We start from the raw sequence: 22,834 nt of genomic DNA on the forward strand, positions 1-22,834 counted from the left end.
TGGCATCAACAGCATCTATAATTGCTCTCCCAAATTCAGACTGAGATTCACTCATTACCATCTTCTCGATTGAGTTGGCAATCAATTTCAATGGACTTACCACCTTTTCAGCTGTTCCCTTCTTCCTCTTTTCTCTACCACTATTGACGGACCCACGAGGTCTTCCTCGAGAACGGCTGGTACTACCAATGGGAGTGGAAGGAACACTTTCTTCTTCTTCAATAGGTTCATAGTCAACACCATCATTGTTCCCTATTCCCTCAACCTGAGTACCTGTCACGTCCATCATAACTTCAGTGGCTGCTTCAGAGGGGACTGTTGAATCATTCCCAGTTGCCATCTCTTTCCTTAGCAAAGCTCCAACTTCAAGGTGAATTGGGAGCACACTATGTTCCTTCCAATACTTTTGTTCTTTTTTCTAGCAATATAAATGACAATGTCAATGTGCTTATGTTGTAAGTAAGAAAAAAAAACACAATTATATAGAAATTATAATTTAAAAAATCCCATTATACCCTATAATCATTCCAGAAGTGTTGAGGAGCATCAAATCTCATATCAGATGCATTCCAACCCAATCCACTTTGCTTCTGTAGGTCACTCAATGCTCTAAGCCTTTGCTTCCAAATCCGGAAGTGGTTTCTCACTTGTTTACAGTCGTAACTAGTAAATAATTTCTCTTTCAGTTGGTTGGCAATTCCAATGAACTGCTCCTTTTTCAGTCCATTATCTCCACTCTTACCACTCTTGTACTGCTTCAATATACACTCCAACATGTAATGAGAAACAACACTAGGCCATGAAGCAATGTCCCGTGATCTACTATTAGAATCTCCTGTTGGTTCCATCACATCAAAACTAACAAAATACACCATATACAATGTGAGTATATTTCATTAATACCAAGTAATCAATAACACTTACTAATTGGGAAATTCATAAACCTAATATTGCAATTTAGATAATAGTCCACATACATGCATCCCACAACACAAAAATTTAAACCAAGCAATAATAACAATTACTAATTGAGAAATCCATAAACCTAGCATTGCAATTCAGTTAATAGTCCACATACATGCATCCCACAACACAAAAATTTAAACCAAGCAATAATAACAATTACTAATTGGGAAATCCATAAACCTAATATTGCAATTTAGATAATAGTCCACATACATGCATCCCACAACACAAAAATTTAAACCAAGTAATAATAACAATTACTAATTGGGAAATCCATAAACCTAATATTGCAATTTAGATAATAGTCCACATACATGCATCCCACAACACAAAAATTTGCTTCCAAGTATGTTTATGTTATACAGTCATCCCAAACCATGCAAAAAAAAAAAATTAAGTTTGTCCACATCAAAATTACATTCCAAATAGAAGTTAATCAATAACAAATATTCTAGTTCTTAATACTCAATCTGAGTTGGACAAATCGTCTGCAACCCAATCAGCCCACATCTGGTCAGCAATTTGTTCTCGAAATAGATCCCAATCACCATTCTCCAGCACATGATCCTCGCCATCAGAACTATCATCTTCAACATCATCATTTACTTGGTGAGGGGTGGATTGGGTACTAGTACTATCTTCTTCAACCTCTTCATCCTCTTCATCAAGCCATCGTTCTTCTTCTTCAACATTATTCTGTGTAAGAATGTGGTTGTGCAACAGCACACATGCCAACACAATTCTTGCTTGTGTTTTGAAAGGATATTCTGGTTGGTTTTTCAGGATCTTGAATCTTGACTTCAGGAGGCCAAATGAACGTTCAATCACATTTCTTAATTGTGAATGTCTCAGGTTAAACAATTCCTTTTTATCACTTGGTGACTGATCAATATTTCTCCACTCTTTCAGATGGTATCGAACGTTTCGATATGGCCGTAAGAACCCCGCTTGGTTAGCATACCCAGCATCAACGAGATAATATTTACCTCGTGGCAGCACCAATTTTCCGTCACCGTCTCTGTGCAATGCATTGTCTAAGATTCGAGCATCTGATGCTGATCCTTCCCAACCAGAAAGAATGTAAGTATATTTCATGTCAAAGTCACAGGCAGCAAGAATATTTTGGAAAATATCACCCTTCCTATCACGGAACCTCGGATGGTCGCTTAGATGCACCCACGCAGGGATATGGGACCCATCTATGGCTCCGATGCAGTCCTTGAAATAAGGGTAAAATCTTCCTTCATTACTTGTTATTCGATGATGCACTGCGACACTTGGAGGTTTCAATAGTATTGGGTACAATTTAATGATTGCTCCCAATACAAGGTTAAAGTACCTACTTACAGTCTCACCAAAATGTCCAAACTTGTGTGCAATGACGCGGTTTTTAACATTGTGTCCTACTGTCTGTAGAAACATAACTAGTTGTTCATTCACTTGCACAGATCTGCTATCCCTCAATAGACCCTTCTCCCTAATCAAATGACTTAAACTGAAAAAAGCCCTCTTGCTTAACCTTATTTGTTCTCGACAGGTTTTATCAGTGTGACCGATAATTCTCTCTGTTTCAATAATACCGCGTAGGGGTTCACAACGGTATGGCTCTTTCTTCAGATATTTTTTTATATACTGGTCTACTGCTATAACAACAGCAGTCGCCGCAAAGATTATGATTTTCCTTCGCCTCTTGTAGCCGTCATCAAACTCCATTGTAAAAGTAAATCTACATTCAAATTAAAGAAATAATAAATTGGTGCTATATAGAAGATTCAGTTACAAATCGGTGCATTACAAGACTTAAGTTGTAAGCACCAATTCTACATAGTGTAGTACATGGTACTATTGGCACATAATCAAAATATCAACAGAGAACAAAGAATCATTTCATTGAAGCTTCAGGAGTTTGAGTCAAATCCAGAGAACACACATGCATGCCACACCCAAAAGATCAATTTTGTAATAATTTGACTTTTTAAATTGTTGAAGAAGGAACCCAGTATATATCTGCAAGATTTGAATCTAAAACTAAAAGAACCGAAGAAGTAAAAGAAGAGTAAGAATCTGTCATATTTATATATACATATCCACTAATAGGGCTTCTCCCTGTTTTGTCTCCCTCCCCCATGGAGGTTTGCCCCTTTTCGGGTCCTCCCTCCTTTGTATTCGTTTTTGTTTTCCTCTTGGTAATGAATTCTTTTATTCGTCCAAAAAAAATCCACAATCCACAACCCACAACCTTACAAGACATTAACAGAAATGACAAGTTAACAAGCATAGAACAAAAAGCTAAATAGTCAATGCAATTGTGACCATGGTCGAAACTGTTTAGATCTTCATATCATTACCTATATCCAATGTTCCAATCAATTACCTATCTCTACAAGATCTCAACTCAATCCTTGGTTCATTCCAACTCGTGATATTACATTCTAATCAATTACATATGTCTATGAAATCACAAGTCTGAATGAGTCAACTGAAAGATCAATCCAATGATGGAAACAAAAATAGAAAACTAATGGTTGGTCTCTCTAATTTGTAGTTTCAAACCCCTCTCATACCAATTTTCCCTCCCTGCAAAGAAAATCAATTGGCAATGTTGAATTGTGAAGGATATAAATTCAACAAAGCCATAAGATTATAAAATAGCTACAAAATGTATATGACAATAACAAACAAATAAACTCTGAACAAAATCAAGCCCTCCACAATTTCCCAATAGTTGTGAAGATGGCAAATGTACAATCATTAGAAAAAAAAAAACTGTTTAGAATCCATGTAGGTATAGCTCAACTATTCAAGGAATAGCCATCACTTGAATTAGACAGGATCAAAGTATCACATTATTCTGATAATGAACTTTCATCAACGGTTTAGGAATTTATCTAAACTACTGTTTTAGAGTTCTAAATTGAGTAAACATGAACAATAGTTTCCTCTTCTCAGGAAACCCATCTATCTTTGTCATAGATAAATATCTTAAACTGAGCTGCAAGAACAGGGATATTTGGAGGATCTACTGTGTCTAGTCTATTCCACATGCAAGAAGCCCAAAAGTTCATTCAAACTCTTAATCAATTTAGGAACTATTACATTTATGCAAGGATTCAATGTAGTTAAATAAACCCAAAAACCAGAAAACAACTCCTAATTTAACTCTGGTAATCTCCAACAAGGAAAAAACTACTATCCAGAAAAAAAAAAGTGGGGGGCAATATCCCATTGCATAACATCCTTGTTTTATATTGAATCTACAAGGACGCTATATAGGACATTATAGTAGAACCAGATACAATGATGGCTGCACACCACAACGAAATACCCTGAAAATGACTCTCAGAACAACATAGAGATTTGCACACATGAATCATTATTTTTTCAAATAATTGACTAAATGCCCAATTACACAATTACACTATGAAGTACATAACTATAATGGAAACGTAGCCATAACCCTAAACTCTAAAAATCAACTCAACTCACAATAGGAACACTCCTATCATCAGTAACCTTCAACACTCGTTATATACCCAACAAATATAAAATAATAAATACAGCATGAAGAGAAGGAAAAAAGGAAAAATAGAGTGATCATCTCCCCAAGAGTTGGCCTCAATTTGACCTTGGCAGCAACAACAAGTTTCTGGCAGATTTCAGGAGAAGTAGATTGGATTTTTTCTATTTCATTCCCGTGAAGATTTACCTAGAACCAATCCAAAAACAGATAAACTTTGTTGTACTACTATTGAAGATCAAACCCTATATACCACCAACTTAAATTCAATTTCAACACTTTCAGACCCAAGGAGACCAACTACATTCAATATCAAAACTGTCCATACCCATGAATAGTTTACAATTCAACACCCAAAAAAAGCTCAAAAATTCCTAGCTTTTGATGCAACCAAGAGTTGTTAATGGAACTTATCATTAACAAAAGCAGAATTTGACATAGCTTGATCTAATCCAATCAAACAAGCAATCAAATGTAAGAGAATCTAACTAGTAAAAAAATCAAAGTTAGATATACCTCAATCCAATCTAGCACCTTTAAGTGAAGTTCCAAAACTGATTCCTTCTCAATCATTAGCAAAATGGAAAATATGATCATAAACCAAACCTTCTCAATCATTAGCAAAATGGAAAATATGATCATAAACCAAACCTTCTCAATTATTAGCAAAAAGGAAAATATGACCATAAACCAAAGCTTCTCAATCATTAGCAAAATGGAAAATATGAGCATAAACCAAACCTTCTCAATCATTAGCAAAATGGAAAATATGATCATAAACCAAACCGTCTATGTTACATAATGAAAAAAACAATGTAAGGTTTTGCTTTCACAGGGATATAAAGAGTTCCATGGCGTTTTAACTAAAACCTTTAAGCGAAGTTCCAAAACCCAGACCGATCAAGAAGCAATTCAAACAAACAGCAATAAAATGCCCAAGAACAGAACAGGAAAACCAAAACATTCTCTGCTCCTATTAAAAACCCACCCTTTTTTCCTTCCATAATACAAACATGACCCCGCTCAAGCTCACATATCAAAACAGAGACAACTACAAAGCAAAGTAACAGAGATTACCAAAGCAAACATTATAGTTTTACAGAGAAGCAGAGAAGAAAAAGAGATCAAAACCTAGTCAGAATTCCATACATTCCAAAGGAAGTTACAGAATAACAGAAATTTCTTTACAGAAAGAAAGAAGAAGAAGAAAATATGAAAAAATGGAAACCGAATTTCCATAATATTAAGAACACGCATACGAAGAAGAAAAAATCACATAAGAATCGAAATCTCACCTTAAATCAAGCTTCGATTCTAGTTCTTCAAACCTTGGAGTCGATCGTCTGATTTGGAAAGAGGGTAAACCCTAGATATGAAGTTTACAACCTGAAAAATAGAAACCGAACTTTAATAATCTTAATAAAACACAAATGTAGGCCAAGAATACAAAGAAGAGGGGAAATCTCACCTTCAATCAACTCGGTTTTAGGCAATCTTCTCATATGCGAGCATCTATCATGGACAGAGGGTAAACGTGAGAAACCCTAAACACAAAAAAAGAAGAAGAAAAAGAGAAGGAAGAAAGAAGAAAAATAAGAAGAAGAAGAAGAAGAAGAAGAAGAAGAAGACAAAGACAAAGACGAAGACGAAGAGGAAGACGAAGAAGAATCCTCGAGCTGAAGAAGACGAAGACGAGTAAGAAGAGGAAGAAGAAGAAGAAGAAGAAGAAGAAGAAGAAGAGGAAGAGGACGATTTACCTGTTTCTCACCTCCGTCGCTCTGTTTCAGGGAGAACCTCGATCGAGCTTCACCGTGAGAATCGTAGGAAACCGAAATTTTTGTGTCAATGTGAATCCATGTTTTTTATACCAACCCAATAAACCGTGACTCGATCCCAGATTAACCTATTGAGGTTAATCCGGATGAGTCATGGATTTTAGTTGAAATTCCTGATTCTACTGGTCACCACGACTCCGAATCGGCTTTTCACAAAAATGAACCAAACGGTTTAAATTTAATGGAAAACTGATTCCCTGGGATCTGGTCCGATGGATAATTCGAACCAAATGCCCCCTTATGGAGCCAAACCGAAGAAAGAACAAAAGGAAGGTTGGGCGCTTGTGAGGCTGGCCCGGCCTTGAATAGGAGGGGGGCAACTCTTTGGATCCCCCCTACTTGCAGAAATATTTGGATCAAAAGGGGGGGGGGGCTGCGTTCTATTTCTGAGCCGTCTGGATTTTCAATGCCTCGGGAAACTGGTCGAGATAGATGAAAGCACCGTTTCATCAAAAATTCAATATCCCTCTAAACATATGAGTCCTTAGGCTTCGTTTGGCCATACAGGAAAAAACACCAGAATGAGGAATTTACACGAGAGAGAATACACGTTTTATTAGAAAAAAAAAAACTGGGTGTTAATCAAATCTAAACATGGCCTACGTTTTCACGCATTTCGCTTAAGTCCGCAACCCGCGGAAGCTTTACCCAAAAAAACAGAAAAAAAAGAAAAAAGGAAAAAGAGAGGTTGCGCCTTGCGAGTGAGAGTGGAATGTGTAGAGGTAATTGAACAGCGGCGATGGCTCTTCGGTCGCTCTTCGGCAGCCTCAGACGGTAAACTTGATTGCTTAAAGTAACTCGTTTTGTTTCCTCAGTCTATTTTAGTTTGTGTTAACTCGGTGCACTTCCGTAAACCCCTAGAAAATGCAGCCAAAACCCTCCATTTCGGCAGCTTTATTTAGGGAAGAAGGGACGGTGGAGATCGCTATCTTCGGGCGCCTTGACCAGCGATGAACTTGAAGAATCTCCTCCTACGGGCGATCTGAAGAGTTGCATCTTTAGGCTCAGATTTCCCAAGAGAAGCGCGACGGCTGTGATTCAGAAATGGATTGGCGAAGGGAATAAAGTCACACTTTCTGAGCTTAGACACATCTCCAAAGAACTCAGGAAATCTCAACGTTACAAGCACGCCCTCGAGGTTAGTACTATCTTCTGTTGCAAAACCGGTAACCCCTAATTCTTCATTAACTTTTTTGATCAGTAAACGAGTAATACTGTTTTCTGTTGCAAAACCAGTGGCCCCAATGTTTCATTCTCTTTTCTGGCCAACTTTCATTGTGACCATTGGATTATTTATTTATTTATTTTTTCTTGTGGGGGGGGTGGTGTGGGTGGGGGATAAAGATAATGTTTAAGAGAGGAAAATGGGAAATCCCTTAAAATTTCACATGATATCATTTTGTGAAGATCACCCCTGAATATTATCAGATTCTTATCCTAAAAGTTCTACAGTTTTAACCTTTAACGAACTAAGTTCCTCGGACTTCTCATTTATCAATGGCTAATTGTTACATCTAGTTGGATTGATATGCTTATCCTAAGTAGTACTTATTTTACCTCATAAGACAAATCCAAAATTGGTCCGAATGCTTTCTAAAGAACCACCGTCTGTATAAAAGGATGTCATTAAGGGATATGTTTTCTTATATATATTAGCTACAATTTCAAGATGGTAATGCAGGTAAAAATAAGAAGAAATGGCAAGGGGATGAACATCCTCGAGGAGGATTGATCGAACTCTATTAACAATTTAGTTTCTCTACAAATATGTACCAGTGCCCGTTGCATAAGCACTTCTATGCGAAAAGAAACAACTGGCCAACCACGATAGAATCCCTGCCCATTGGATACTTATACCTTATCTAAGCCTTATTTTATGCGAGTATGAACATGCCTTTACCATACCCATTATTTTTTTAAGACCCAATGTTCTTGCATTATGCAAGAGGCTGCATGGGAATTCATGGACGGATGAAAATTTCAAAGTTGGATGTCATTACTTGGGAGGATATTTGATTGAAATAGGTCCTGAAATACATGCGGCTAATCCAATCCTTGACCTATCTATCCAACGGACAAAAAGCCATATCATCCTGCCATGTGGATAAATATTAGCAGCCACCTTGATAAGCTCTGCCATCATAATGAAGTTTGGCTATTTGCCTTATTATATTGTTTATTAACTTTTCATAATTAGGGCTCATCAGTAAAGCTCCCAGATATGATATATATATATATATATATATATATACATCTGAAATTAACTGGCTCCAGAACAATTGAAATGCACCAGAATTTGCTTATGCAACTTGCACTTGGCTTATTTACCGAAAAGGGGGAGGGGGTAAAGAAAAGGATATCGTGTCATCATCCACTTCCTGACAGAGAAAAGAAGGTGGCCCTAGCTGGATAGATTTCTTCCTTCTCTATAATAACTAGCACCAAAGCCAATAGCAATATATATCAATACCACAAAATTTGCTGGAATTTCACCAGAATGACTGAAAAGAGGGTTCAGTTAAGAAAACAGCTAGTCATTCTTTCCTAAAAAGTTAAAAAGGATCCGAAAATTTCAGGGTGGGGGAGAAAAGGAAATTGCCATGCTCACTTTTCCACTTAGTAAGTTGCGACCTAGTGACCCAAAAACCCAATCAATTACAATTCCAAACATTGGGGCATAGCTCTTCCAGTCAAAACAACTGGAAAATAATATCTGGAAACATAGCTAGAAGATTCTGCAAAAAAATATGATTATTTTTGAAAGCCTCGAATCTAAAGGTCCCCATGGACCAACCTGATGATTAACTGTTAAGGTCATAAACCAAAACATATGAACTTGGTTGCTGACTACCGCTGAAATTAAGTTTATACAAGGGTTTTTGGCTTGTATCTCCTGCCAAGTAAATTTCAAGAGTAATTGTGGCTTGTGATCCTGGATCAGAAGTCAAAGTTATATGGCATTGACACCAAGACTAAAGCAGAAGCAATTTCAACCACTGGCCAAGTTAAGAGATGATGCAGAAGTAACCTCAACTGCAGTGATCAATTAGCCTCCGCTAAGTTTGTTAAGGACTGACCATATAGGTAGGTCCAAAATAACCATAGAAGAAGTGGTGAGGAAAGACATGTATAGCTTAGGACTGGAATCTTGTATGGCTTTGAATAGAGTGGACTGGAGGAATTGGATCGATGTAGCCAACCTAGTTGGGATAAGGCTGAGTTAAGTTTGTTGAGGACCACCTCATCAACTTCATTGATGGCAGCATTCTTTTAGTTCCTCAAGATGGTCTATTTTTGTCTTTAGTGAATGATAGAAACTGTCCAATCTATATGGTTTTCTCAAAAAAATTTAGTTAGTATTATTCAATTTTCAAAAGATTTAAGGATCAGATCACGTGACTTTTAAATCATACTGCTTTTTGGCCTATTGAATGTCAATTCTAACTTCTACCATGAATTATGGAGGCTTCTTGAGATTCTATTAATGGTCAATTACTAGCTAGTTCAATCTAAATTTGGGTTATGGATCTGTCTTTTATTGAACATGGTGTTCTGCAGTACTTGGCATTCAGACATCAGTAAATCTTCTTTGTACCCATATGATTGTAGTGGAAGTTATTAAAACCTCTTTTGAACTAATACAAGCTTGCAGATATCAGAGTGGATGGTTACTCAGCCAGATTTTGAGTTATTGGACTCTGACTATGCAGTCCGCATTTTCTTGATGAACAAAGTTTTTGGTATTGATGCTGCTGAGCGCTACTTTGAAGGGCTACCTCTGAATATGAAAACTGGTGAAACTTACACCGCACTTCTTCACTCCTACGCCGGTGCAAAACTTACTGAAAGGGCAGAAAAGCTTTTTGAAAGGATCAAGGAATCGAACCTTACCGTGAGTGCCCTTACATATAATGAGATGATGACATTGTATATGTCAGTTGGGCAGTTGGAGAATATCTCTTTGGTTGTTGAAGAGCTGAAAAGACAGAAGGTCCCACCAGATCTCTTCACTTACAATCTTTGGATAAGTGCATGTGCGGCCACTCTTGACATTGATGGAGTAAGACGGATTCTGGAAGAAATGAGTCATGATTCCAACTTTAATGAAGGTTGGGTGACATATATGAAGCTGACCAACATATATGTTACTACAGGTCATCTTGTGAACTCAGAATCAAACTCTCTAGTTGAGGCGGATGAAAAGATTACTCAAAGAGAACAGATAACTTATGACTTCCTTATTATTCTTTATACTGGTCTGAGAAACAAACCGAGAATTGATGAAATATGGAAGTCTTTGAGAATGACTTCGCAGAAAATGACAAGCAGAAATTATATATGTATTCTTTCTTCTTATCTGATGCTTGGGCAACTAAAAGAAGCAGGAGAAGTTCTTGGAGAATGGAAACAGTCCACTGCCTCAGATTTTGATATCTCAATATGCCGTAGGCTTCTGGATGCATTTACAGAGGCTGAGTTGATGGAAGAAGTAAAATTAATCCGTATTCTTATTGATAAGAATTGCTAAATAGATGAATCAAAATAACAGCAAATTACGACAAGGATTGAATACTGGGGATTTCTTACTGTTCAGTGCTGCAGAGAATAGGAACGCAATTCGTTGGTGACATTGGTGTCTTTATGTTTCCATCATCTTAAAATGCAGAAAGTATCATTTCATATCTTATTTTTGAATTTCACTAGCATTTTTCTCCTGCTGTTGTGTTATGGTCATATGCTTGATGCGTGTTTGATGGAATAATCTTCTTTTCATCTGCCGTATTTAAAGTTTTTGTCCATTCTAATTCTAGAAACAGGAGATGTGGATTAGAAAAACTATTGTTTTTATTACTAAATATGACTTTCAGCCGTCCTCCTGTTGTCTTTTCTGTTCGCTTTTTCCATTCTCTGTTTGACCTGTTTATTTGTTGAAATAGTGTGAAATCAATTTTTGCACTGAGGATTTAACCTTGTTAGCTGGAACCATCTGAGATGGAACTTAGTTCATCGGTTCAGATCAGTATTCATGAGTGGCTTACTAAATGTATTTTGGTGAAGCTATTTGGCATGGACCATTCCTTCTGTTAGTGTTAAACATGGTATCCCCTTACTCTGCAGATACTGACATGGATGGAAGCTCAAAAAAGCTTTCAAATGCGAATGTCAGCAGCTGAGTATGCCATCAGATTGGAGTTGATAATCAAAGTGTATGGTTTATCAGAGGCTGAAGAGTATTTTGAGAATATCCCCAACAGGACTGCACAGAGAGCAGCTTGTCGCCCAATCCTTCATTCTTATGTAAAAGAAAGGGCCACCGATAAAGCTGAGGCTCTCATGTTAAAGATTCATGACTTGGGTTTGACTGTCGGCCCTCATCCATACAATGAGATGATGAAGTTGTATATGGCTACATGTCAGTTTGAAAAAGTAGCAAATGTGATCCAACAGATGAAGCAGAACAGGATACCACTTAATGTTCTCTCTTACAACCTCTGGATGAGTTCATGCAGTGAATTGTCAGGGGTTGCATCAGCGGAGATGGTGTACAAGGAAATGATGAATGACAAGAATGTGAAAGTGGGTTGGAGCACCCACTCTACATTAGCCAACATCTATATAAAAGCAGGCCTGGTTGATAATGCCATTCTAGCCCTCAGGACTGCAGAACAGAAGTTATCAACTTGTAACCGTCTTGGTTATTTCTTCCTCATTACACTATATGCTGCTTTAAACAACAAGGAAGGAGTTCTCCGGCTCTGGGAAGCCAGTAAATCTGTAGGGCACAAAATGACTTGTGCCAACTACATGTGCATAATTCTATGTTTGGTGAAGGTTAATGATATTGAAGAAGCTGAGAAAGTCTTCAAGACATGGGAGTCAGAGTATGGGAAGTATGACATCAGAGTTTCCAATGTCCTTCTTGGTGCCTACATGAGGAAAGGATGGATGGAGAAAGCTGAATCACTGCATCAGCACACTTTGGAGAAAGGTGGTTCTCCAAATTATAAGACATGGGAGATTCTCATGGAGGGATGGGTGAAAAACCAGCAGATGGATAAAGTCATTACTGCCATGAAGAAAGGGTTTGCTATGTTGAAGCATTGTCATTGGAGGCCATCGACTGCAATCATAATGTCCATTGCAGATTACTTTGAGGAACATGGGAATCTCGAGGACTCGAAGAAATATGTGAAGGTTCTCCAGAAGTTGGGTCTTGTTAGTTTGCCATTGTACAAGTCATTGCTCAGAGTGCATATTCGTGCTGGGAAACCAGCTCCAAAAGTCCTCTTGATGATGGATAAAGATAAAATTGAAATAGATGAGGAGGCATCTGCACTCATTAGAAGTCTCAATAAGATCTCTATCGAAGATAAAGCTTAGCAGTGTTGCACAGAAACTAACAGGGGATTACAGATTAATGCCCTAGGTGTAGGGGAATAACACCAATCCATCACAAACTTGGTGGTTAAAATTTGTTGCAGTCATGATATTGTGAGGTCTTGTGGTAAAATAGCTCGATGCCAGGGTGATAAAATGTTTAACACCTCTCATTCTTTTTTGGGTTTCTCTGGTCTGTCCTCCCCATATAGGAATCTTTTTGGGGTGTTTTTTGGACCGTATGATCTAATGATCTAAGCACATAGATCTAATCTGTTGATTTGGAATAAAATATGTATTGTATTGGATACATATGGCATTGAAATTATGCACATATATAATTGAATACGTATGGCATTGAAAGTTGAAATCAAAACCCTCATTTCACGTTTCCTTTGAGATTGGATCCACTGCTCGTATGATCACCTAATCGTATGGGTGAGCATTCAACACTGGTACCATTTGCTTCCAAATACGTCTCTCTTCACTTATGTAATGGTAGAAAATGGGACAGGTATTGGATACTCACCTTCACCTTTACGATCACTTAGTCGTATGAGCAGTGGATCCATTCTCATTTCTTTCCACCTTGATTTCCTGTTTCCTCTCATGTGTACCGTGGCTTTCCCCTCTACCCTAGGTGCATTTGGTGCTGGTGATCCACTTCAACTGTTTGTCTGAAAGTCTCCTGCAAATTCTCATCAACAAAGTTGCAGAACCCTGGTGGCTATGGTCCTCTCTGTTTTTTCTGTTTACATGCTCTCATTGTTTTTTTTTTTTTCTCTTCAAGGACAAAGAATACTCTCTCTATCAATCTATTTCAGCATGGCTTCCTCTTCTGTTGCATTCTGTGATGATTTCATTTTTTATATTTAAACGAGTCTTAGTGGCGCTTTCGTTTTTTAGTTGCTGTTCTTCGGATGTCTCTACAAAAAAAAGACGGAGAGGGGGGGGGATAAACATATATATCGGCTAAATCTGATTGCAGTAATTTGGGTAGAGGGGTTTGCTGCTGATGTCAAGCTTTTCCTCTTGTACTGTTGTTACATTGTTCTACCAAAAGCAAACGTTGTGGCATTGTTGAGCTTGTAAACCGTAAGCAGAACAGAGAGATCCATGGCCGATCCTTGCTCGTCATATATGGTTAAAGGTATTATTTAATTATTTGTGAACCCTTCTCTCCACCGATCAACTATGCCCCTGCTTTCAAAAATCTAACATAACTCTTTTTAATAGAATTGCAGGGTTGCTTATGATCTGCTCCACCATTGCCACCTTCTTTATTAATGTCCCTCTCAGTGGTAGAATTTGCCCTTTTAGTCCATCTACTCTCTCTCTCTCTCCCTGGTGTCTTCTGGAAAACCCTGGGCTTTCATAGTCTTTAAAGTTATTATTATTATTTTTAATTAATTTAAGGGATTTGGCCATAGCTTAAATGTTGTTTGAAACTCCAATTTCCTGCACCAATTGAATGCATGTCCTTCAATGCAGATCATCCTTACAATAGGCAAAATGGCAATAGTCTTCACGTAGACCAGTCTGATGATCCAAGCCATCTAATTAGGGTTCGCAATTGAAAGTGGACGACCCTCACCTCCCTCCGTCCCATTATGGTGTCATCTTTTTTTTTTTGGTGAATTAATAAATGTATTAAAAGAAGGGGGATGGAGAATATATCGCTTTAAGGGAGATTACAAACCCTATAAGGGTAACCAAAGTTCAAAAGGACAACATCCAAGGCCTAGTGGGCTTGAGGAGTGGAAGGCATGCCATTTGAGATATGTCTAATACAAGTCAAAGTCCACATGAGCAAAATAAAGGAGTCAGAGGCCTAACAAATAAAATACAAAAGCCCAACATGGGCTCACAAGAACCCATAAGCCCAAAGAAGAAGAAAGGGCAAACAGGGGAAAAAAGGGAAAAAAAGAGGTAGTGTTCCACCAAACCCTACTAGCGGATCTCAACACTAGCACTTTCAGCCGCCAATACATGAATCAGCATTATGGAAGAAATGGCAGGCACGGCGGCGGGCCTTGCGGAGGGCCATAGCCAAGAGAGAAGCTGGCCTCGCGGAGGAGACAGCCGCGAAGTGGGGCGCCAGCCTTTCGGAGGGTGACGGCGAGGCGGTTGTTGGCCGAGAGAGCCAAGAAACCACTGAGATGAGCGAGCCAAGAAACCACCGAGACGAGCGAATAGATCAAGGAGCAAACGAGAGGAAACGTTTGGTTAGCCAAGGATCCAAAGGAAAGCAAGTCAAGATCATCGGCGCAATGGCATACTCAAGCAGTGCAGCGACTCAAGGATGAGCGGCAATAGGTTTGGCGAGCGTCAGCAGAGGGCGGGAGGAGCCTACAAAGCAGTCAGAGAGCAGGTTGGAGCGGCGGAGGATGGCGACAAGTGAAACCCGATCGAAGCAGCAACTCGAGGAAGAAGAAGAAGAAAAGCAGCGGCAAGCCTAGAGAACGTCGTCAAAAGAGGGTGCCAATGAGTCCTTCAGGGAGGATCAAGGGGATTCCGACAAGACCATCACCTGATCAAGGTCGAGACGGGAGTGGAAGGGATGGGGAGTCGACAACGGGTGGATCACGCCTCCCAGAAGTGTGAGACCGAAGAAGAAGAAGAAGAAGAAAAGGATCAGAAGAAGAGGGAGAGCAGAGAAGAAGTAGATCCGAGGATGAGAGGGGGAGGGAGAGGGAGAGCGAGAGCGAGAGAAGAAGGAGAAAAGAGGAAGTGGAGGGGGGGGGGGGGGGGGGGGGGGGAGTAGCCTGGCCTCCCAGACAGAGTCGCTGAAGGGTTCTCCTTTCTCAAGCGTTAGTCAGGGTTCCGTTGTTTAGAGGGGGGGGGGAGTAGCCTGGCCTCCCAGACAGAGTCGCTGAAGGGTTCTCCTTTCTCAAGCGTTAGTCAGGGTTCCGTTGTTTAGAGAAAATTGAAATAAAATACAATTTTTGATAGCGTCATCTTATTAATCTAACCTTGAGATGAAGACTCTTTATGGGCTAAGTTTCTCAAGGCTATCTACTTTCCTAATTGTGATTTTCTTCAAGCATAGAACAGCAACAACCCATCTTGGGCATGGAGGAGTATCCTGAAGGGTGTGGAGGAGTATCCTGAAGGTTGTGGAGAAGTTCTCAAAAGTGGCTTAGTTTGGAGAGTGGGAACTGAGGCTAATATTTTTATATGAGATATTGAGAATTTCCAACTCCCTCACAATAAACCATTGGGCTGCCCGCTTTCTTTAGTCTCAGATCTCATTGGCCATAACAATCACCGCTGGAATTTGGAACTCCTCAACACATGGTTTCATCCAACTAAGATTTCTGAGATCATTAAGATGCAGATCAGTCTTTTTCCACGAGTAGACAACTTGGTTTGGGGTGGATCTCGCAATGGCTGCTTTTTGGTTAAAACTGCATACCATCTCCTTGATAATCAACGAGCTTTTAAATCAAGGCAACAAGCTTCCTCCTCTCACATCCATGCTTGGGATTTGGTTCCGTAGAAAGTATGGAAACGCATCTGGTCTTGCAAAACCTTACCCAAAATCAAATCATTCTTATGACGTCGTGTGCGCAAGGGCTTGCTTCTGGGGAGGGTCTTCTTTCTCGTCATGTTCCCGTTGATCCATCATGTCTGAGATGTGGAGCTGCAGTGGAAACTGTGAATCATTTGGCTTTGGAATGCCCCTTCGTGTGTGCTTTATGGTTTGGACGCTCCATTGCTTTTCTTGTTCCAGCATCTAGGCCTATGAAGCTTTATGAGTTCCTTTCAAGTTGGGATTCCCTTTTTTCACAGGATAAAAAGAAGGCTGCAGAAACTTTGGGCATATGTTCTTTCCTTTGCTGGTTTTTATGGATTGCAAGAAATGATCTCGTTTTTGGAAAGAGGACTTGGACTCCTAGTGAAGTGTTTCAATCGGCTCAGAGAGCTTTCTCTGAATTCTGGGCAGCTTCGTCTCCGCACGATCAGTCTTCTCATCAAGCTCCAGCAGCTCTCTCTCCTCCATCTTCATGGACTCGTCCTCCAATAGGCTCTGTTAAAATTAATGCATTGCTAACAGATTCTCAGGTTGGAGGTCTTAGTATTATTATTTAGGATTGTCGAAGAGCCCAACTACTTGCTTTATCAGAAAAGACTCAATGCTGCTCTAGTTCTATTGGAGAAGCTATGGCCATTAAAGCTGGGATGATTTAGGCCTCTATTTTAGGTTTCTCTCACATTCAAGTTGAATCTGTTAAACTTGTGCCCTAATCCGATCTAATTTGAAACTGTTGTGATAGGCCTCGAATCGGAGATCAGAAGTACGATTGGGTTTTGGCTCACGGCTACACATTGTCGAAGGGGTAAGGATGACCCCACATGTTCGTGCATTGCATTCCTATCTAACTGGAAGGGATTCATACCTTCCGATCCCAGACGATAAGTGACCCGACTCCCCACACTTGATTTCTAGCAAGCATCATAATTGCCGCAAGGCCTTGTGCATGCCTGAGGGAAGCCATCCGTGCAAGGCCAACCATAGGATAGCAAGCTGTCAAGATAGCAGGCTGTTTTGGCCACCGGAAACAAGCCACCAGAAGTAGCCTAGGTCTGAATCTAGTGCCTGTTTTCGGTGGGTTGATAGGCTGCTGTCAAGGTTTTGATGCCCATGGCTCCCCCCACTCACATCGTAAATGGTTCTGGATGATCCCAAATCATCCTTCACATTTTCCTCTTGATGTGGGCACCTTATGGACCTAAATGTGCGGGTTCTCATGCCCCGAATTTCAATTTGACACGATTGATTCAAAAGAGGTCCAAACCAAACAAACCCTTAAGGCCAACTTAAGTTATAAGTTGGGAAATGAGGATTCATTTCCTCATTTCCCTTGTGCCCAACCTAGGAGAGAAGAGAAAGAGGAGAGGAAGGAAGAAGAAGAGGGAAAAGGAGAAGGTTGGAGGCTTACCTTGGTGCCGGCTGCCGCCTTGCTACCGGAATCATTGCCAGAGGTAAGTACAACCTCCCATGCCACTCCCTCTCTTCATTTTGACCTAGACAAAGCTAGGTATGGATAGAATCTTGGTGTACACACCATGTTAAGGTTGTAGGATGGGTGTTCTACCCTCCAGGTGTTGTTGCCGAGCTCGAACCAAACCCGATGAGCTCTGGCAACATGTAATGCCAAAAGACCAACTAGGGTTTTGATCATTCGATTGACGTATTTTCCAAATGGCTCGGTGAAATTAGAATTTTCTTGGCTTAGAATGATACTAGGAACATCCTCTACAAACTTCACGGAACAAATCCCGACAATCTGGCCCGAGCCGAAAAGCCCTAATTGTTGGACTGGCTTGTACTACCACCGAAAATAGCCCACTGGATCCACTGGGTCTGTTTCCCGTGGCATATTTCTGGTGGACATGAAGCCTAATGTGCTCTCTGTCACCTCCACCGGAAACAGGTTTGATATTTTTGGTGGAAATGTCCTGTTTTTGGTGGTTGTTTTTGGTGACATTACTGCCATTGGGAGACAGTGTCTGTACATTTTGGGGGTGACTTGTGTAATTCCCTCCTGATGTTCCCAACATGTACTGATGTACGATTCACTTTGTGTCTAGGATAGTGACGCGCACCTACCCCGAAGTCAGAATTGATTTGATTGATCGGTGGTCTTACTTGAACCCTAAACCAAACAAAGATCAACAAGGTGAGGGACTGACTGTGTTTATTTCTAAATTTTTATTATCATTAAATTGCTCACATGTTTAGAATTGTCTGTTTAATTGTAATTATTCAAATACGATTATGCTATGCTAGATTGTCATTTTACGATTTTGATATGAGTTGTATGGAAATGTATGACAGGATCCAGTGTAGTCGAGGTGGTACTGGTACCGTGATTGCCGTGTGTTTGGATGTGTGTGTGTGTGAGATAGAATCTGACGTGGTCGAGGTGGTACCAGTGTCGTTATTACCATATGTATGTTGCATTCATGCATTGATTATGTGCATTAGAGTTAGTTATAGTCGTGGGTTACACTTTATGGCTAAGGTCTCACTGGTATCATATACCTCGGGACTGCATTTGGAAATGGATACGCTTCATAGCCGAGGTCTTGTCGGTGTTGCGTAGTCTATACTCAACTGTGATATGTATACTAGATTAGGTAAACGGTCTCGGGTTACACTTTGTGGGCAAGGTCTCTCTGGTATCATGTACCTGGGACTGTATTTGAAGATGGATTACACTTTGTGGCCGAGGTCTCTCTGGTATTGTGTAATCCATACTAACTGTATCATTATGAAGGCATGTAGTATATATGTGATTAGGTATCACTCCCTATATTATGCACCCTTGCCAACAGGGGTTGAGATGTTGATAACCCATTGTGGTATATTTGATGTGTCTTTTCAAAGTGTCACTCCCACGATACGATGTGATTGTTGTCGGAGGCAGGAACCTGTCTGACATGGCCGATGTGTTACCAGTGCCGTGACTGCCAGGAGGGGGTTATCAAGGGTTTGCTGGGTGACCCATAGACGCATAGGGGGACCGACAGACTTCTAATCACGGCTAGGATTTGTATCGCTGCATAGTCGATGTCGTTTTCGAGATGAGGGATTCAACCTAATGCTCCATAGTAACATTTACCAGACTTAGTTTGTATTGTTAGGTAGATAATAAACAAATGAACTACATCACGAGCATCATGAACTATGTGTTTAATTTCTGCAATCATGCATCATAAATTATTACTATTATTATCTTGCTTGGATTTGCTTGCCCCACCCCTCACTGAGCGAGTTGAAAAACTCACCCCACGTATGCACCCCTTTTTAGATGATGATGCAGGTACTATGATGCCAATGGCTGGTGACCCAGCATCTTCTAGGTCGGAGTATGGTGTGAGTGACTGGTGGATGCCAGAAGAGGAGGAGCACGATCAAGACTGTGCTTGCAATCACTATGCTTACGCCACATCGTGAGATTGTACATCATATTTTGATACTTTTGGATATAGTTGTGGATTGTATATTTTCTTTAGATTATATTATGTGTCATGGAAGAATGTAACAGAATAACTCGGTTATTGCTATTATATTACCATTAGATGTTTTTCCATTTTATCTATAATTCCGCTACTATACTCTGATTCCGCTGTTTATGTTGGTTTGTATTGTAAGATTTTGAAAATGTTAAGGTATTGTTATCAGAGATCCTAGTAGGTTGTAAGACAGGTACGTGTCTTATTCACATCGCCAGTATTCTTGATGGTAAATTGGGTCTACTGAGAGTGGGGTGTGATAGAATCAGACAGTAAGGAGATCATTCTTCAACCATCAACCTCTCCCCCTCCAACTCAATTGGCTCCAATTATTGAAGATATTGTTCAGATTTCAAATGCTTTTAATGATTGTTGTTTCAATCATATTCCAAGGGATGTAAACACTGTTGTGCATTCCCTTACTCAGGAGGCCCTGCCATTGACTTGTAAGACAGTGTGGCCAGTTTCCACTCCTTGGCTTCATGACCTCTGTGTAAATGATGCCTTGTGTTCCTCTTGTCATCAATAACTTCCTTTTTTACCAAAAAAAAATTATGCATGACTATGGTTATCTGCTTACTCTGAGATGGAGCTCTTTTGGTTAGTGACTAGCTTAGAAATTCTAATTTTATTAGGAGCCTCTATCGTAACATACTGGATGTCAAGGAGGGCAGAAGTGGCAACTGTCTTTGACAAAAGGAGCAACCCAATACATGAGGCTCCCGCTATGCAGGGTCTGGGAGGAGAAAAATGTATGCAGCCTGACGCCCCTGCTTTGCAAGAGAGGTTGTTTTCAAGTTTATAACTTGTGACCAACATGTTGCAATAGTGCAACTTAATCATTGCACCACATGGCTCACCCACTGTCTTATATATCTATTAAATTTGAAATTTTGGATTGTTGTTTGCGACCTGACTTTTTGTTCAAAATCCTCCATGAACCAGATCTCTGCACATTTATTGAATGACAATATCTTAAACGTTGCTTGAACCATTATTGTTTGTGACATGTCTATATAATGAAAGTTCTCCATATTAGAAAAAGGTGTTCTTGCATCATAATGGTAGAATATAGAATACATTATTATTTGCTTTTCCACACCTACCTCGATGAATCTGACGGTTTGGGGATTTGTGTTGGGGCTTATTGATCTAGGGATTTTAATGGGACACTTTAACCTATTCCATTCATTTGTTGTTCTTTGAAATCCTAGTACTTGTAAGAATCCCTCTCGCACTCAATCATTTTTTTTTTTTATTACCGATACTGAAGGACATCTCAAGAATAAATTTCCAAAGGATATAGTTATATCGTCAACATTCTCTTCAACAAATCTCCATTTTACTAATTGTGGTGGCTCTGCATGGAAAGGAAACCACTAATGAAGAGTTTTTGGTTCAAGATATCTTTGAAGACGGCCTACCACCCAAAATAGAGCTCCCTTAGTAAAGTAGGCCAGCTTCAAGGAAAATGGCAATACCTAGAAAGGTAAATGATTGAATTTTATATTTTAAAAATGGAAAATGTTATTGTGTGCCACATTTGGCCAATGGTTGTGTGTGTTCTAGAAATGACCAGACAAGCATAATTATTTAAAAGAAAATATTGTTAATAAAAGTTTTTGAAAAAAATTATAACATTACTCTTTCAATTGAGTTTTCCTAAGGCCATTCATCGTGGCCCATCACGACCCGAAACAATAAGGGGGAGAGAGGTGGGGAGAGAGAGGGGGTCCCATCTGGACCGTCCCATCTTTCAGTTACCACTGAAGGAAAACTTTGTACTTATTCTTTTTTGACGGTAGTTATGAACCAAATATGGGTATTGTAGAATGAGCTTTTCTATTATTGTTTAACTCTAGTTTTGTGATGGCCTATATGAATCATGGTTTTGTAGGGAGTCCTCAAGAATCACAAGGATTGTATTAGGGCTAGTAGGGAATAAAAGAACAAGGGTGGGTATGCATAGTGGAGTGGATCACTTGTCAAGAGTTGGTAGATTAGTTGTGCATGGATCAAGCAAAAGATGGCCATGGGAATTTTTTAGTATGATTTATGATTTTTCTAAATTGATGGAATCTTGTAATTTTGTATGTATAAGGAAAATGGAAAGAAAAGTAAAATTATAGCCCATATGTGGGCTGTGAGGGCCTATGGTAGCTAAGCTCTTCGCTATTGTAAGGGAGAATTTTATCAATTTTTTTATTAATATTTATTCTAATTTTCATTAAAGAAATTTACTCTTTTGCCTTTTTAGTATAACACTCTTATTCTTTCAATGAGAATGTGTGTAAGTGGTCTGGGCGTGGATAGGGGAGAAAACATAATAAGTTCTTTTAGAAAAGGCCAAACATGCATAATTAATTTAAAAGAAGGAAAAAAGAACTATGTCCGCGAAAGTGGCCAATGTGGCAATGTCAGTGCTTCTATATGTCTATCTCTCTCTTCTTCTTGAGAAAATATATCCTTGCCTCTTGTCCGGGAGCAGGAGTATTGGCATAGGTTGCACTCACAGATAGAGAACAACTTCCTTTAAAAGAAAGCTTATTATATAATCAAAGTCGTAGAATTAAGAAAAGAAATTTTGTTATAATAAAGCTGGTAAAAAAATAATAACATGTTGGGCATGTGGTGTTAGAATAGTGACAATAGGTATGATTGAAGAGTTGCTGGCAACAACCTATGAGTGGCCATTGTTGGTAGTGGAATTTTCATCCATCCTTGTGTGTATGGCTGATGTGGTAGCAAAAGTTTGATATGGCAACATGTTTGGATAGCATGTATGTTCAGGTGAAGAGAAAGAAAAGATCAAGCTGAAGTTGCCTAGATAGAGTAAGCAAAATAATTTCAAAACCTAGTTTGTTGGAGTCTTTTTTATTTTTTATTTATCACGAGTGTTGACATGTTGCCTAGGGAATTAATCCAAATGCCGGCCTGAATAAATTTTACGTCACTTCCTCTATAGATAGAGAGGAAATGATCAAGCTGAGGTGACCTCCATAGAGTAGGAAAAATAATTTCAAAATCTATTTTGTGAGATTTTTTTTTTCTTTTTCATCTATCACAAGTGTCGACATGTTACCTAAGAAAACTGATCCAAATGTCGGCTTGACAT

The 22,834-nt window shown here is 39.4% G+C and overlaps 3 protein-coding genes across 4 annotated transcripts; 2 read left to right on the top strand and 1 right to left on the bottom strand.

The window, feature by feature from the left end:
* Nucleotides 1-5: 5 nt before the first annotated feature.
* On the bottom strand, nucleotides 6-999 carry LOC122094762. The gene is made up of 3 exons (XM_042665364.1): nucleotides 516-999; nucleotides 101-418; nucleotides 6-26 (listed from the first exon to the last, which is right to left on the bottom strand). Exons 1-3 carry the CDS (start codon nucleotides 873-875, stop codon nucleotides 6-8), a joined length of 699 nt encoding a protein of 232 aa, XP_042521298.1. The 5' UTR covers nucleotides 876-999.
* Nucleotides 1,000-6,720: 5,721 nt separating this feature from the next.
* On the top strand, nucleotides 6,721-13,006 carry LOC122057782 (pentatricopeptide repeat-containing protein At5g27460). 2 transcript variants are annotated; one of them, XM_042620043.1, is made up of 3 exons: nucleotides 6,721-7,092; nucleotides 7,189-7,456; nucleotides 11,437-13,006. In XM_042620043.1, the coding sequence occupies exons 1-3, from the start codon at nucleotides 7,058-7,060 to the stop codon at nucleotides 12,697-12,699; spliced, it is 1,566 nt and encodes a 521-aa protein (XP_042475977.1). In that variant the 5' UTR covers nucleotides 6,721-7,057; the 3' UTR covers nucleotides 12,700-13,006. The 2 variants fall into 2 exon arrangements, with proteins under 2 accessions (XP_042475977.1, XP_042475976.1); XM_042620042.1 differs by having other exon boundaries at nucleotides 6,827-7,092; nucleotides 7,180-7,456.
* Nucleotides 13,007-16,251: 3,245 nt separating this feature from the next.
* LOC122094763 lies at nucleotides 16,252-16,788 on the top strand. Its single transcript, XM_042665365.1, has one exon. The coding sequence runs from the start codon at nucleotides 16,252-16,254 to the stop codon at nucleotides 16,786-16,788; it is 537 nt and encodes a 178-aa protein (XP_042521299.1).
* The last annotated feature ends 6,046 nt before the right edge of the window (nucleotides 16,789-22,834 follow it).

The sequence above is a fragment of the Macadamia integrifolia genome, chromosome 12, assembly GCF_013358625.1.
Source record: "Macadamia integrifolia cultivar HAES 741 chromosome 12, SCU_Mint_v3, whole genome shotgun sequence".
Classification (NCBI taxonomy): Eukaryota; Viridiplantae; Streptophyta; class Magnoliopsida; order Proteales; family Proteaceae; genus Macadamia; species Macadamia integrifolia.